At 37.6% G+C, this 17622-nt stretch overlaps 1 protein-coding gene across 4 annotated transcripts in view; it reads right to left on the bottom strand.

Annotated features, from left to right (window-relative positions):
- Positions 1 to 17622, bottom strand: part of SLC13A1 (solute carrier family 13 member 1) — a 105589-nt gene that overhangs the window by 14646 nt on the left and 73321 nt on the right. For 3 of the 4 annotated variants that reach the window (XR_005983623.1, XM_041728254.1, XM_041728253.1), the window contains exons 13-15: positions 17109 to 17270; positions 15573 to 15710; positions 13267 to 13431 (exon numbers count right to left, since the gene is read on the bottom strand). Coding sequence is in view for 3 of the 4 variants with exons in the window: in XM_041728254.1 (XP_041584188.1) it covers positions 13294 to 13431; positions 15573 to 15710; positions 17109 to 17270 (438 nt within the window). In the remaining variant the exon portion in view is untranslated. Of the gene's footprint in view, positions 1 to 10553; positions 13432 to 15572; positions 15711 to 17108; positions 17271 to 17622 lie in introns of those variants that run through there. The other variant, XM_041728252.1, reaches the window with a different exon arrangement.

Consider the following 17622-nt stretch of genomic DNA (forward strand, 5'->3'; position numbering starts at 1 on the left):
AAGCTGCCGCTTAGTTTTCCAGGGCAGCACCTGTACGCGTGGCCGCCTTCCTCCGCTCCTCGCCAGCATTTTGTGCCGTCATTATTCTTTATTTTAGCCATTCTGATGCGGGGCTGGTAATATCTCACTGTGGTTTTAATTTGCATTTATCTAACGGATCATGATGTTGAAGTTTTTTCCTGTGCTTTTTTAACATCCGCAGGCGCGCCTCTGGGAAGAGTATCTTCCTATCTTTTGCCCACTTTCTCATTGGATTGTCTGTTACTGTTTAGGCGTCCTTCATCCATTATCAGTATTATTCCCTGTGGTTTGCAAATATTTTCTCATTTCGTGGCTTGTTTTTTTGTTCTCTTAATGGGATATTTGTTGAGCAAATTCAAATTTTAAATTATTAAGTTTTGCTTTTGCGGACTATACTTTTGGTGTTAAGTCTAAGAACTCTTTGCTAAGCCCTAGATCCATAAAGATTATCTTCCATATTTTTCTCTAGATGTTTTAGAATTTTATGTTTTTCCACTTTATGCATTTAAGTTCACGATCAATCTTGAGCTAAATTTCATACAAAGTATGAAGCTTAGGTCAAAGTTTTGTTTGTTTTGTTTTCTGTTTTTGTCCATGGATGTTCACTTCTCTAACACCATTTGCTGGAACGGCTATTTTTCCTTCATTAAATTACTTTTGTAGCTTTGTCAAAAATAAGCATAGTTATGTGAGACTACTTATGGGTTTTCATTTCGTGTCAACCCTACTTGTCCATCTCTTTCTCAAGAGCACATAGTCTTGATTACTATATCTATTTAATAAGTCTTGAACTTGGGTAAACTATCTAGTCTGGTTTTGTCCTCTGTCATGACATTCAAAAATCTAAATTTAAAGTCTATTTTGAATTTCTTTGAATGTTTTTTGTTGGATATACTGAGCCGCTTTACTACTGATTCAATATCCATAATCTTTAGAGAATAGATTCAGAGGAGATTGCATGAGATGCAATAGTAATACTAGAATCACCGGTACTTGTGTGTTTAGTTATCATCTCTGCTTTCCATATAGGTTTTCCCAGGAAAACTCATCAAGGATTACTAGTTAGAACGGCTCTTTCTTGGAAACTTGCTTTATATTTTGCAAAGTACTTGGCTAATGACAGATTTTTAAAAAGCAAGAAATGCTCAAAAGTGCTTTAAGGAATTGCATACAATTGCGGTTTTTTTTTTTTTGTTTATATTCTTTAGTCAAATGAATATGTGAAGATAAAGGAGATAGATATAGGGGATGATATGTACACAGAGGCCAGTGGGACTTCTGTCTCCATGAGAAGACTGAGGTTCTTTATAACCTTCAGAGTTCTGGTTTTACAAAAGAAAAAGAGGGGGGAGGGAAGCAAGCACAAGGAACAATAGCCCTCAGTAATATATTAACTACAAAGCTGCTTTAAGGGGCACCTGGGTGGCTCAGTGGTTGAGCATCTGCCTCTGGTTCAGGTCATGATCCTGGGGTCCTGGGATCAGAATCCCACATCAGGGTCCCCCGCAGGGAGCTTGCTTCTCCCTCAGCCTGTGTCTTTGCCTCTCTCTCTCTCTGTGTCTCTCAAGAATCAATAAATAAAAATCTTCAAAAAAATAATGAAGCTGTTTTTAACTCAAAGTACAAAATATCTAGCACATTAAATCATGCATACAGTCCTGACTACAGATGCAATAAAAGAATTCGAATTCCAGTTCTGATGATGGATTCTGGCCTTGTTCAAATTCTAGGGAGGGCCCATGAGTAGGTTCTGTATGGGGGAGGATGAGGACCCTACTAGATTCTGTGAGGAAAGGACTGCTTGCTCCTGTGAACCCCCAGCTTTGGCCAGAAGCAATTACTTTCCCAGCTGAGATGGAGATGAAAAGTTTATGGAGAGCAATATCAAGGACTGCAGTCAAAAATGCCTTCCCAGACCCTGAGGAATAACCTGCCATTATTTATTATTCATTTAACATTTGTTAGATGATCTACCCAGAAAGCCCCATGGCTGTGAAGATACAATTTTCTTGCCAGACCACAATCTCTGTCAGAGACCTAATCTTCTCAGGTTGAACTTACTTTGGGGCTGAATTGTTCTCTGAACAATTTCCCCAGGATTTTAAACTAGCTTATTCCTTAATTATTTTTACATAAAAATAACAACAACAACAAACACGAGTTACATTTAAGTAATATTGTACAATTATATTTCAAGTATGGCCATAAAATCTTCAGTTTTGTATTAAGATAATAATTAAAAATATATCAAACAACTTAGGACATTAGTATTAAGTAGCTGTCATAGTATTGAAGTTGATGAAAAAACAGAAAGGTTGTTCCTACACATTTTTTCTATTTTCTAGACTCCATCTTATATTTTAAACTAGAATGCAGGTCCGACCATTATTCTGCATCTCACATTTGGATTATTTAAGTGCCCATTAGTTATCTCTTCTTGAGTCTCTCATGAGTGGTGAATAAATCTCAAACTCAACAAATTCAGAATTGCATTCCTGAGGTAATAGGAGGAGTAGGCTCCTCATCCAGGGTTTGCTCTTACTTAAGAGCTGCATTATACACCAGTGATTAAAATTGGAGACTTCATAACCATCCAATTAACTCAACTTGTTCTGATTCCAACCTTACTAGGAAAAATAAAAATAAAAAAAGACTGTAATGAAATCTGACTCTTCTAGATACTTCTACTTTCAGCAAAATGCAGCATGAGGAACAGGAATACCCTCTGCCTGAAACAACTACAATAGGAGAAATTATTTGAAATGGCAGTTTTCAGACATTGGACATCAGGCAACATAGGCAGTGATCGCTGAAAGAGAAAAAATAGTTGAGTCCTCTGATTATTCCAACTTACAACAAGGAAGAGTTTCCAGGCAGCAGTTCAAAAAAGGAGGAATCCAGGCAGATGCTGATGATCATGTGTTGAATAGTTGGAGCTGGGAGTCTGAGGAGAGGTGGTGGCTACAGTTTTCAGGCAGAGAATCAGAAAGGAAGAACAGGCACGGACATGGGACATGTGCATAAAGATCTGTGGGCATCCTGTCCACTATTCTGCAGACTACTGATCAACACAAGTCCCAGAGGAAACTACCTGAGGGTAGAAAGAACTAATCAAAATTATTAGATGGAACAAAGTCCAAAAGCTAACACAGGGCTGGGAATAATTCATGTTCCCACCAGCCAGAATGGAAAACCTTAAATTTAATGGAGCATTAAGTACAATGCTCAAAAGGGCATTGTCTTAGTAGTGAGGCAAGTGTAGCTGTAGACTAAAGAGTGTTCTAGTCTCACTCGATAAATCTGAAGAGCAGGACAGCCCGGGTGGCTCAGTGGTTTAGCACCACCTTCAGCCCAGGGCATGATCCTGGAGACCTGGGATCGAGTCCCACGTTGGGGTCCCTGCATGGAGCCTGCTTCTCCCTCTGCCTGTGTCTCTGCCTCTCTCTCTCTTTCTCTCGCTCTCTCTCTCTCTCCCTCTCTGCATGTGTGTGTCAAAAATAAATAAAATCTTAAAAAAAAATCTGAAGAACAAACCTCAAAAGGATCAAATTGTTTCCAAATAATGCAACTGTGTCCCAGAATAACATTCAAGTATATAGGAATAAAAATATATCTGGTATTAAACAAAGCAAAATAAGCAATGTCTTTCTTTCAATTGAAAAAACATATCAGGCAGAAAAAGCAGGAAAATCTGACTCTTGAAAGAGAGAAAAATCAAGCAATAGACAGAAAGGCAGGAATGAATATGTGATAGAATTAGTAGACAAGAATATTAAAAGTTATTAAAACTATACTATGTATGTTCAGGAAGGTAGAGAAAAATATACATATGCTCAGTAATGACAGGAAAAATATAAAAGACCTAAGCCAAATTTCTAGAGTTGAAAATTACATTTCCATTAAATGGAAAATACACTTGATGGATTTAATAGACGATTCAGCAGTGCAAAAGAAAGAATTGGTGAACTGAAAGATGTAGCAATAGAAACTATTCAAAATAATACAGAGAAAATGGTGGAAAAAACAAAGAACAAAAACAGAACCATTCCAGCAAGTGTACTTTGGGATAATTTCAAGTGACCAAATATGTTTGTAATTGTAGTCTCTGAAATAAAAGGTGTAGAGAGAATATTTTAAGGGATAGTAGATGAAGATTTTCTAGATTTGATTAAAAAACAAACAAACCTATAAATACTTCAAAGCCTAATGAACCCTGAACACTAGAAACAAAGAAAATGACATCAAGGTACCTCACAATTAGTTTACACAAAATCAGTAATAAAGAAAAATATCTTAAAGGCAACCAGAAGAAAAAAAATACACATTACACTCAAAAGAATGGAGTTAGGAATTAAAGTACATTTCCCATCAAAAAGGATATAAATCAGAAGAAATAGAAATAGAAAAAAATAGCAAAATGGTAGACTTAAGTGCAATTATACCAGTAATCACATTAAATATAAATGACCTAAACACCCAAATTAAAAGACAGAATCTGTCACTTTTTATTAAAACATAAGAAAGCAAGATTCAATTATATTTCCTACAAGAAACTCACTTTAAAGACTCAAGTAGGTTAAAAATAAAAGGCTGGAGAAAGATAACTCATGCTAAAACTAATTTAAAAAGTTGAAATACCTATATTAATATCAATGTATTTCAGAGTGAAGAATACCAACATTGATAAAAGAGCATTACATGGGGATAAAGGCATAATGTGCAACTTTAAACATTGGCACATTAACCAAAAAATACAGCTTTGAAAAACATAAAGCAAAACCTGATAAAAATGCAAGAATTGGTGAATCCACAATTATTGGCAAGGATTTTAACATTCCTCTCTCAATATATCACTGATAGAACAAGTAGGGGAAAAAATCAGTCAGAATATAGAATATGAAAAAAAGTAGCAACCAAGTGGACCCAATTAACACTTTAGAAGACTCTGCCCAATAATAGCAGAATACATATCTTTTTCAAGGCAGAATATCAGAATGTAAATTTCATAAACAAATCTCAGTAAGTTCAAAAGGATTTAAATTCTACAACTCTTGTAGACAACTGAAGAGAAGAAATGCTTTCTAGCTCATTCTCCAAGGCAAGCATTACCTTAATACAACAACAAGGTCCGAAAGCTTCAGACCAATGTCCCTCCTGAACATTGGTGCAAAAATTCTTAATGACATTTTAGTAAATAAAATATAACAATATATATAAAAATACAAAATATCATGTTCAAAGTTTGTTTAATTCAATGTAATTTAGCATACTAACAGACTTATAAAGAAAATCATAAGATCAGCTCCAAAGATATAGAAAAAGCATTTGACAAATTCCAACATCCATTCTTGGTTAAAAAACAAACAAAACCTCTCAGCAAACTAGCAATAGAAGTTTCCTCAATCTGATAAAGAGGCTCTGAAAATTCTACAGCCAACATTCATGATTAACGGTTAAAAAAAATGCTTTGCTACTAAGGGAAGAAAAAAGACAAGGATATCTTAAGATAAAATGTGAAATAAAAATATCTAGATTGGAATGGATAAATTTCACTGAGTTTATTCACAGAAGATATTATTAGGTACAAAGTCTTATGAAATCTATTAAAAAAAAAACCCAAGTAGAAATAATAAGTTAACTTAGTGCAGGTGCAGATACAAAATCAGTTTATTAAAATGTGCAGCATTTCTAAATTCTGGTAACTGTCAATCAGAAATTGGTGCCAAAAAACAGACCACTTACAATAACGTCAAAAAATGAAATACAGTGATATCAAAAACATGAAGCACTTAGGGATAAATGTGTTTAAAGATGAACAAGACTGCATTGAAAGCTCTATGGCATTGCCCAGAGAAGTTGAATACCTAAATAGAGAGATACAGCGTGCTCCTGGGTCAGGAGGCTCAGAAATTTTGTGATGTCAATTCTTCCTGAGTTGATTTATCTGTTACGACTAGAGTTCATTGGGCTCCTGTGCTAGTCTCAAATTTTTTTTGCGACTGGTACCTGCTTATTTTCATTGTCTAAGGTGGTAAAATCCCTAAACATCATCAAGAGTGTTAAGGAAGGACCCTGGAAGCTAGTCTGGAGGGCTGACGTCTAACAGATACAAGAGTGTTTGAAGAATCAACGTCTTTTGTCAAACTGGAAGCCAATTTCATGGCAGTCGTGTGAGGATAAATCAAACTTGCTTTATTCAAAACATCTCGTCTCTTCTTTCCTAGCTTTTCCAGCAAACATTTCCCTCACTCTCTATCAAGATGATTTGGAGTTTGAAAGCCATTGCACAGAATATAAGGTAGGTAATTTTCAAGCTTTATTTGAAAATTTATCCATAGGCCACAACAGAGGTTGGAATACATGGATGAAGTGATCTATTTGTAATTTTTTTGTGTGGAAACGCTGTCAGAGACCAGTATTCTTAGAGATTCTAACAAACGTAGCATCCGACTTTCCGAGAAGTCCAATCGCATTTGCTTAAATAAAAATAAAAGACAATATGTTGAGAAAGACAGCTGTGCTGATAAAAAAAGGATAGAATGAAGCAATTAGAATAAATAAGGAAAAATAATGGAAATGCTGGCTGTTGCAAATGGAGGCAAGAGCACATACATTTTCTGGGAACAAAGGAGGAGGCTGCGTGACATTTCCGATGCTTGGTCCATCTTCCGGTCATACTTTTTACAGAACTGTAGCCACAAAGGCAGGTGTGGACTCCACGGCCACCAGGGGTCAGAGGGCACGCGGGCCCCAGCAGGTGCGCTACAGGTGGGCTACAGGTGTCAGGATCCATCAACACCCCGCGGGCAAGCTCTGGGGGTACCAGCAGCAGGGCGGGGGGGGGGGGGTGAACTATCTGAACATCCCTGAAGTGAGAACAGTGATGAGAATCATTTCATGGAGGGAGAGGCTCATTCGACACCAACATGCCACTATTATTATTTCACTAAGTTATTGAACTTGGGTTGCAGCATCGCATGTGGGGTGGAAACCCTCCTAGACTCTCTCCCTGAGCCGGGCTCTGTAAGTGGGGGCCCGTCTAAAAAGATACATGCTTTGTTCACCCTTTGACCTCCAGGGCTCTCTCTCAACCGAGGACTGATTTTGTAAAAATGAGATTTTCTGGAAATCTGCACTTAGGCGTTATAAACAGGAGTCGCCCTTCTACCGTAAATCCCAGGCTCCGGGGAGACCCGGCTAGCGTCTTCCAAAGCAGGGCTTTGACCCAGGTGGTGGGTGCGACTCCTGGGGGGACCTGGGGCTGACCCCACTGCGCCTGCATGAGCCCAGGGAGGGGCCTCCGCGACCCCTCGTCTCATCCCTGCGGCCCTAGAGGCAGTGCCCAGCCACTCCAGGTGAGGACCGCGCAGGTGAGGGCTGGGGGCGGGACCTCCTGCGGTGCGAGGCTCCCCTCCGGGGCACAAGGTCACACTCCTTATTTTTGCTGTGAACCCCTTGCTACTAGGACTCAGGGCAGAAGCAGTGAGTACTTCCTGGGGCGGGGAGGGGCCGGGCTTCTGGGTGCAGGTGGGGCTCCATCCTGGAGACCGGGGGCCGGGGTGCAGAAAGCACGAGGCTGGCTCTGCAGAGGTGGAGCGACGGGGCGGATGAGGCGCGGGAGGCACAGTCTGGGGTCAGAAGCTCCAGCCGGCCTCCCAGGGGGCTGCGGACGCACCCACTACACAGTTTAGATAAAACCCCTAAGCGAAATCAATAAGAGAGAGGCTCTAAAAACCTAAGGCCGAGTTGACTAAATTAAACTCTGACATCCGTTAAAACACAGACATGGTGAATTCGACTTGGATTCAACTAGATTAAGTGTTCTGCCGCCAAGAAAAATGGGTGCTTCAGAGAAAATTAGAATGTTTTGCCTCCTTTGAACTGTATGTTACACTTTTGCAGGATTTTAATTCTAGTCGGTTTTTTAAACCCACGTATAATGTGTCACATTATCTTCTTTGTTGGATTATCTTTTCCTTTGTTACAGACATTGCAAGTAACTTTGGAGCTTTGGTTGGTGGTAAACTCCCTTAGTTTCTGCGAGTTTGAAAATTCTTGAGTTTCCTTTTATTCTTAAAATGTAGATTTTCTAGATGTATGATTCTAGGTTGACAGTTCCTTGTTTTCGCACTTGCCATACTTGTTTCCAGTTGCTCTGGAGAAGGTAGCCTTAGGCTAAGCCTTAATTTCTCTGTTAAGATCTTGTCCTTCCTTTGGGGGTTCCACTATTCCACAATCATGGAGGTGAGTGTACATTTACTTTTTTTTTTTCTTTTTAAATCCCGCTTTGGATTCTTTATGCTTCCTGAAAAATCCTGTTTCACTTATTAGTATTGGAAAATTATTACTCATTGTGTTCAATGATTGTCGTCTCCCTTGTTTTTTAATCTAGTCTTGGAATTTCAATTAAACATATGTTATATTTATCATCCTGGCTTGTATTTTCCTTAATGTCCCTTTCAGAGTTCCTTTTGTCTATCTCTGTGTTGCATTCTAATTAATTTTTTTGGAATGTGTCCTCAAGTTCACACACATTTTTTTCCTAGTTGGTGTAATGTGCTATTTAACCATTTCATTACATTTTTAATTTAAATTATCATGCTTTTCATATCTAAAATTCCTATTCAATACTTTTTCAGATATGGTCACTTTTCACAGTCTCTCATTCTTTATTATATTTTATTTCTACTGTTGTCATGAAAAAAATTACCATAAATTTAGTGGCCTAAAACAATAGTCATTACTATCTTAAAGCTCTGTAGATGAACAGGCCGGTCCAAACAAGTCTCATAGGACCAAGATCGAGGCCTCCCTCTGCTGTCCTCCTTAATGGAGGCTCTTAAGGAGAAGCTACTCCCAGGCTTCCCACGTGTTGGCAGAGTTCAGTTCCATGCGCCTGTAGGACTGACGACTCTGTTTCCTTGCTGGGTTTCAACCAGGGATCATTCTCAACTTCCAGAGGCTTTCTGCATTCCCTGGTTTATAAATCCTTTCAACTTCAAAACCGCCAATATTGGGTCCATCCTGCTCATGCTTTCAATCTCCCTGATTTCCCCTTGTCTCATCTTACCCCCTTGATCCTTCGACCTTCCTCTTTTGCTTCTTAAGGCTCATAGGATCACACTAGGACCACCTGAATAATCTAGGATAATCTCCATCGTTTAAGGCTGGTTGAGTCCATGTGTAAAACCTCTTCACAGCAGTACCTAGATTGGGGTCTGACTGAGTAACCAGGAGCCAGAAGTCTTAGGAGACATTTTCAGCATTCTTCCTACCACAATTACATTTACAATACCCTCTTTTATATTCTCAAACATATTTCCTCATCTTATATTCTCTATCTGATAATTAGAGTATCTGTTGTCTTTGCACTCGGATTGTTTCTTTTGTTCATGTGGCTCTTGAACAGTAATGTTTTCTGTCTTGGCATAATTGACAAGTTTCTATCATAATCTCTTGCTGAGCTTTAATCTTAGTAATATGTTGAGCCCCAGGTTGAAGAAAGTGTTCCTTTTTTTGCCAGGTACTTAGGCACACTATCAACCCAGAATTGTTTTAAAATAAAGTTTGGGATTAAGGGTTTGGTCTCCCCCTACCCCCACCCCCACACTGGTATTGGCCCATAACCTGCACATTGTGAATTCTCCGGGGAGATTCCTTCACCCAGTGCATAGGCCAAGACATCAAGGTTCCCTTGAGGTTTCCCTTTATAAGATGGGATTTTGTCCTAGCTCACATCTTTTCAGAGAACACAGTCCTTTGAGATCCTCACTCATAGTTTTTCACTCAACCCACAACTTGCTTGGGTCCTGGCTTTGTCTCCCATCCCTTGTTCCTTGTGTTTCTGTTAAAGAAAATGTTGAGCTCTCTAGGGATTAGCAGTTGCCATGTCTGCATTCTTGCTGATGCTCCATCATCTTTCTCTTTGGAGGATTTCCATTGTTTTCTTGCTGACACAGAATGCACGTAATGCAATATTTTTTTTATTATTATTATTATTTGGCTTTAAGATCTACTCCCCTCAAAACTGCCCCCAGTATCTCTACCACTATACTATAAGTAAGAAAAGTCCCTTTGTTTCTTTTTAAATGCTGTGTCTTTTTCTTCCAAGGTAAATGAAGATCCCCATATTTGGAAAAACCCTTTAGCTTCTGCTTTGGTTATGTGCTGTTTCACTGTTTGCTCTTGGGCTAGTCTGGCCTCGCTTCTACAATGGGGACCTGTGTTTTTGATATGTGTGTTTTCAAAACTTACCTAGCAAATTTTTCCTTTGACTAAAGTGCTTCATTTTTGAATAGCATGGCTAATGGTGTCCTAGACTAACAATTTTAACCTTTCCTTTTTAGATTATGTTAGAGTACTAAAACTGACCCAGTTTGTTTGAGTTTATTCTTTTGTTCTTAGTACAACCCTCCCCGTCCTAAAAATTAAAAAAAAAAAATTAATTTGGTGAAATTCACATAGTCGAGCAAAGATCGTCATTCATTAACTGAATCAGTAAAATTTTGGAATAAAAGGATGGATGACACAGATCTTTATCATATATTTAGTCATGGCAGAGATAGAATAATATATTTAATAACAAATCTTTGAAATATAATCCTATGCAGTACACATGTCAAGAAACAGTTCAGGTATCAGGATAATTTTTTTAAGTCAATTTTGGCTAATAGGATTAATTAGTACCATTGGCAAAAAGCATACTTTCCTAATGTCCAGGCTGAAAGGAGAGAACAAAGCCTTGGATACCAAGTGAGGTGGAAAGAGTGCAGACATTTGAAAGGAAGGAAGTCTGAGTTCTGGAGATGCTGACATGCTCAGAGGCGGTTGGGGTGAGTGAGGGAACCACACATGTCGGTGGAGTCTTCCAAGCACTTGCATGAACAGACAGTAAATAGGCACTTAGTGAAATTGCTACTATTATCTAGACAAGATCCAACCCTAAGTGAGATACTGGGATTTAAAGTGACAAAGATTTCTAGTTAACCTTTAAGTAAGGATGAGGATAATGACAAAAACACTATCTACCATAGAGTGGGAGGACAGAGATTTGTTTGATCATCTTTCCAACTAAAAGAGCTTGAGAACGTTGATGTAAATGGAACAAATGTGAAATGGATGAGTTAAGTCATTTTTGATATATCAACTAAACAGAAAGATGTAGCAAGAGAATGATATGGCTCACTTAAACAAATTTTGACTAAGTATTACTTTTCCTGTACTCAGCTGGCAGCTGTTGGAAGTAATTCATTAAAATGATTCAAGTTGAAATGTTTATATTATTTTCTTGAGAGCAAAACTTACTCATTCTAATTTGAAAAGTCATTTCATTTTTCATAATTAAAATGTATTCATCACATAATTCAGCAGTGATAAATTGAATGACTAGAGAAAAGCCCAAAAGAAATACTATTGATCTTAAGTAAATATGTAACATATGATAGGGAAAGAAACAAATGAATAGAGGGGGAACTTAGAAGATATACATAAAGCAGCAGTATATTTTAAGGTTTAAATTGACAAATTTTTAAAAAATGACAAATTGTGCATTGACTAATTAATAAATAGATAATAGACAATGTATCATGTATGCTTTTTAAAGAAATGTCTTCCTTTTTAAAAATACTTTTTACTATATTTAATTTTTAAGAACTTTATAAATACCATCATTTGCAAAAAACAAACAAACAAACAAACAAACAAAAAACAAAAAACAAAAAAAAAACAAAACAAAAAAACCCCAAACCAGGTCTGATGACTTCTATGAAGATTAAAAATACCAAAGATATTTTCTTGGCCTCTCTTCCTTTTTATTTTTAGAATGAAATTTGTTATGTTTTAACTTCTCCATCTTTTCCTAACTGCACATTATTTTGTTTTTGATTGTCATTTTTCCCCTTGTAGTCTGATTTTGGAATGTCAATAGATCTTATTACTCTTCACATCCCTCATATTAGGAGACTATTCTCTTCCACTTTTTGTTTGAATGTTTAGATCTCCTTTTTTGTTTGTTTGCCCATGAATAATTCATTTTCTTTTTGTAAATTTTTCAAGAGTTTTATTCTTATTTTCCATCTGATATTTCATCTCAATGTTGATAATAATGGAGTTGTGTGACCTTTTTCTGTCTCTATACATAGTGATAATTCATTTAAATTTCTGAGTCTTTTTACATGACATTATGTATTTCTATTTCTAAACTTTTAAAAATTTATTTTATTGTTTACTTATTTATTTTTAGACAGAAAGAGAGAGAGAAAACAGAGGGAGAATGAAAGAGAGAATCTTAAGCAGGATCCAGGCCAGGGCTCGATCTCATGACTGTGAGACCATGACCTGAGCCGAAATCGAGAGTCAGATGCTTAACTGACTGAGCTCTCCAGACACCCCTAACTTTGTGTATTTCTGAAGTAAGATAAACACTAAAGCAAAATTGCTATACAGCTACATAAATGTGTTAATAGTTCTATAGTGTTTAGCTTTCTTTTATAACTATGCTGTGCTAACAGTGCATCTCACAGCAAGCATTAGTCACAGCCCTACAAAATGCATTTCTTAGCACACTGAGATATTAAAGGTATGAATTACATTAATCTAACCACAGGGTCAAGTAGAAATTAATCCTTATCTACAAGTTTTCTGTTGTTTAGTTGATTCAATTATAATTTTGAAACTACTACTTCAATTTCAATTTTTCATGCCATATCTATACATGAAGAATAATCTGGCATTTTCTAAATGGGAGGATGCACATTTCATTTAGACTAAAACGTTTTTCTGCAATACAGTGCAGATAACCACAGTGTTGGTTTTTCAACAAATTCCCTTCAACAACACAACAGGAATGATTTATCTATGTATTAACTAACTGGTATGTTTTATTTCCTATTTCCAACTTTACGGGAAGTTTTTGAGATAATAAATTGATGTTTGAAATGTTACACCAAACCCAAAATGTAAAATGAAGTAGATCGCCTAATCTTTTTGCAGGTCATGTTATAAATTATTCTTATGATGAAGCAGGATGCATATGGTCCATGAGCAGAATCTCAGCTGTGGGCTTCTTGATAAAGGGACATGGTCGCTCTTTGGTTGCGTCTCAAAGGAATTGTGAACTCTAGGTTACGACGGCAGGTTTTGGGTGTCTACCGGAACCACAGCAGCTACAACAGGACTAATTTAAATGAGTCACCAATTTTCCAATGCCGTATCTGCAGTGAATTCTCAATGGTTTCCAAAACTCACCAAAGGATAGTCATAGCATTCAGCTTGTCATGGCATGGTCTCATTACTGACTGGAGGAGCCCAGGAAGGGTAAGTAGAGAGGTCAAATAGAGCCCAAATCCAGGTGGACATGCCAAGCATCACCACAGCAACACCCACAATATTAACGCCAAGTCCAGCTTTAACCTTGAATAGGGAAGAGCATAAATGTCAGTTTCCTGAAAAGAAAACCTACAGGAGGATCCGAATACTACCGCAGAAAGCAGATGTCAGACTTACATACGTCATAAATGATTAGCATAAGTTGCTGTTACTTCACAAAACAATGAGCTCTCCATTCATATCAAAACAGAATCTATCCTCAACTAAATGACATTTAGTTGCAAATTCTATGAGGTTCCTTTTAGGAATATACTGGAATCACTCTGATTCAAGAAAAATCCCTTTAAAAATTTCCCATTTCATGTTAAATCAGAATATGAGTTTTGAGGTCTTGTATTTCAGTGGATAAGGTTCAGGTCACTATATGATAACTGGATCTTTCAAATTCACTCAATACCATTATTAGTTTAGCCTTCAGTATTCTCTTTTTGAGATTTAATGAAATGCCACTTCTATTCATCTTCTTTAGAGTTCTCATTTTTCTAGCTCTTGTGTCATCATCCTGGTGTCCACTAAAAATTTCAAAGTTGCTTTTAATCCATTAAAACAGAGGTTGGCAAACCCCTGCTCATGATCTGTTTTGGCAATTAAGTTTTATGGGACCACAACCATGGTGGTTACATATTTTGGCTGCATTCATGTACAATGGTGGAACGAGCAGTTGTGACAGAGAGCATATGGCCCAGAGAGCATTAAATATTTACTATCTGACTCTCTACAGAGAAAGCTTATCTCTGCATTCTCTGTATTAAAACATGGAGCCACAAAGCAAAAGGGGATACCTAGCAATGTTTATTATAGAGGCCCCCTTTTCTGTCCATGCAAGCCACTCATTTAATCCCGAATCCTGTTTTTTGTTTGTTTGTTTTTTATAAATATATTTTTTATTGGTGTTCATTTTGCCAACATATAGAATAACACCCAGAGTTCATCCCGTCAAGTGCCCCCCTCAGTGCCCGTCACCCAGTCACCCCCACCCCCCGCCCACCTCCCCTTCCACCACCCCTAGTTCGTTTCCCGGAGTTAGGAGTCTTTCATGTTCTGTCTCCCTTTCTGATATTTCCCACTCAAGAATCCTGTTTTTATTTTTTAAATTCACATACACCCAACACTGGTTGTATTCTATTATGCACATTTTCTTTACCAAAAGGATATTATGTGACTTCTGCATAGAGACCTTTCCAGAGTTTTTACATTGCAGGGTTGTAGGGACAGCACTGTGTGTGGGAGGAGGCAACTGAGACCTTGGAACTGAATTTTCATAGTAAGCTCATTGAGTTTACTTTGGTTATATTCTTTTTTTTTTTCCTTGTTTGGTTTGGAAGTTGGTAATCAAGGTTAGGGGGAGACTAGAATATTCTCAAACTAGTCCTTGACAATCACTACTTTTGTATTTGGGAAAAATGACCATGTTTTATCACTTGAATGTCTCATTATTGCTTGTGCTTTTATGTCAGGTGCCACCATTAGAATCAGAGCAAGAAAGATGACCTTTCATCAGCAGGTACTGAGTCCAGTGTATTATGTGAAGCAAGTATTTGCTGCAAAATATTTGTGGTAGAAAACCACAGCGTGGGGATCCCTGGGTGGCTCAGCAGTTTAGCACCTGCCTTCAGCCCAGGGCGTGATCCTGGAGTCCGGGATGGAGTCCCACGACAGGCTCCCTGCGTGGGGCCTGCTTCTCCCTCTGCCTGTGTCTCTGCCTCTCTCTCTGTGTGTCTCTATGAATAAATAAATTGAAAGAAGAAGAAAAGAAAAGAAAAGAAAAGAAAAGAAAAGAAAAGAAAAGAAAAGAAAAGAAAACCACAGCGTGTAATTGCTGAATTTCATTAACCCTATTTCTTCCTTTTGACTAGGTCAAGTTGGATCCTGATCCTAATATGTGAGTTTAAGCCATTGTGTTGCACATACTCTGTGCTCTTCATTTTTCAAGTACATTACTGATGCGTTCAGTATCTCTGTGTTTGTGACTGCAAATCCTAATGGTAAGTTTGCTTCTAGTTACCATTTTTAAAAACAGTTCTGTGACCAATCATGCACTCACCTTCAGAAGCAGAACTAAAGCCTGGCTTTTCCTGGCAGTTGATAGTGTGTAAAAAGAGCGATAACCTAGGACATCACACACACACAAAGATGTCTATTGGACCTCATTTCAGCTCACTCACCATGTCCATAACTTTTAGATGTCCATAGGAAAAAACAATAGCATTGGGTGGATTTGCTACTGGTAGGAGGAATGCAAATGAAGTACACAGAGTAGAAGGTATCAAAATATAAAGAGGGTTCACTTGAATGGCTTCAGCCTGTTGGAAAAGATAAGAAGGAGTTTAAGTAAAATTTTGAGGTAGGCACCAAGCATCAACATGAACAAGATTATTATGATAAGCTTTCCCAGAAGCAGGTTAAAATCTAAAGACCTAATACTATATACATAAATGCAGTTATCACTTGAAGAATATTTTCCTCTTGTTTTTATATGGTAATTAGTGCTATTTAAGTGCTATAGCTCAGTTCATATAGAAAATAAAGTATCATTTACTTCAAGAACCATATAAAAACAAAAATAGTTTTTACTCATATAGCGCCAGGTGCTCTGTGTGTGGGGGGTGTGTGTGTGCATTTATATAAAATAACTGAATTTTCCCAGTGACCTATGAGATGGCTACTATAGCCCCAAATAACAGATGAATAAATTAAGGCACGGAAAGGCAAAAGTAACTTGTCCAGACACAAAGCTGGCAATCAGTAGAGTGTATGTAGGGTCTCAGGTCCCTCTGGCTTCAAAGCTTCTCATTATTCCATTAATTGTCTGCCCCTGTGCCATATATAATTTAAAATTGCTTAGGGATCATCATAGAGGAAGAGTTACTACTACCCTTAATTCATCACATAATTTTCTAACTGTGCCTTGTTGAGAAGCAAAAAAGAGAAAAACCAAAATGATATTTTACCAATCAAAACTGCCTACATTTCTTCTCTAATTTGAAGCAGCAGCTCAAGAACGCCAACATATGCCCCTTGAGTTGTGGCAGAACAATCCCAGAAGGGCGATCCTTCTTAATTTGAAGTGCTATCCTTTCACCAAACTCAGCTGTCCCCATAAAAAACACTTTACTTAAGGCTATTTCTTGTAATTGCTAGCTAGGTGGGGAGACAGAAGTAAGGCTGTCTTTTCCTCTCTCTCTCTCCTTGCAAATCTGCTTTTTTACTTCTCTTTAAAAACTATTCCCTGGGCCGCAGAGAACTGTGTCTAAGATATTTTACTTAAAGCCTGAAGTGTAAGCCTAGGTTTTCATTCATTTGCAAATCACTTATATGAACCACTTCTCAGAAATTGAAGAATAATCAGAAGAGAGAAGTGTTAGTGTCAGAGCCAGAGTTGCCAGGAAACATGGATTCCCAAAGTCTTACAGCTAGAAAGGATTCAAGCTGACCCTCCCGATGATCTGCAAATATAAAATCCGGGGAGACAGAAGAAGGTAAGTGCTTTTCTTAAGATCCTTCTACTTGAATGTGGAAGAAAAGAGTTCTCCGGATTTAAGGTCTCCTAAAAATGTATTCATGCAAATAAAGACCACCCTATAAGTTACTTACAGGAAGATCATTCACACCCGAAATGATTCTAGACCACAATATGAGAACAAGCAGAGTGGAACACTCTTCTTTTGATGAATATAAAAGCAGATGAATGAGATACTCACCAATGGAGATAATATAGGGAGAAGGAGGGTAATGGTAGCTGGATTGCTGGCTACCTCTGTTAAAGATGTGACGAGCAAAGAAGATATCAGAATTATCAGCCAAACTGGTAATGAACCTAGAGGAGATAATTTATTTCCTATCCACTTAGATAATCCTGACTCCTAAAAAAAAATTGCAATATTATTCATTAACAATCATTTTAATCAGACACAATTTAAATGCATAAGATGTCAGTTGCTCTAAGAACTCGGTTTCTAAAATACAATTTTAATCTTTCCTATTTTCCCATGGTTTGGTGGATCTAGGCGGCTTTGACACAGAGAAACTCAATTATTCTTATTTCAAAACTACTGACATGCTTTAGGAAATTCGAATTGTCTTCCCACATTGTTTCAATTGAAATTTAATTTTATCTAATTAATATATGTGAATAGTTTAACAAGTCATGTGGCACTATACGGCTTTAGGAAAATGGCAGCCTCTGATCTACCTCTCTCCCCTCCTAAGTTGTGT

This window comes from Vulpes lagopus, chromosome 13 (assembly GCF_018345385.1).
Source record: "Vulpes lagopus strain Blue_001 chromosome 13, ASM1834538v1, whole genome shotgun sequence".
NCBI lineage: Eukaryota > Metazoa > Chordata > Mammalia > Carnivora > Canidae > Vulpes > Vulpes lagopus.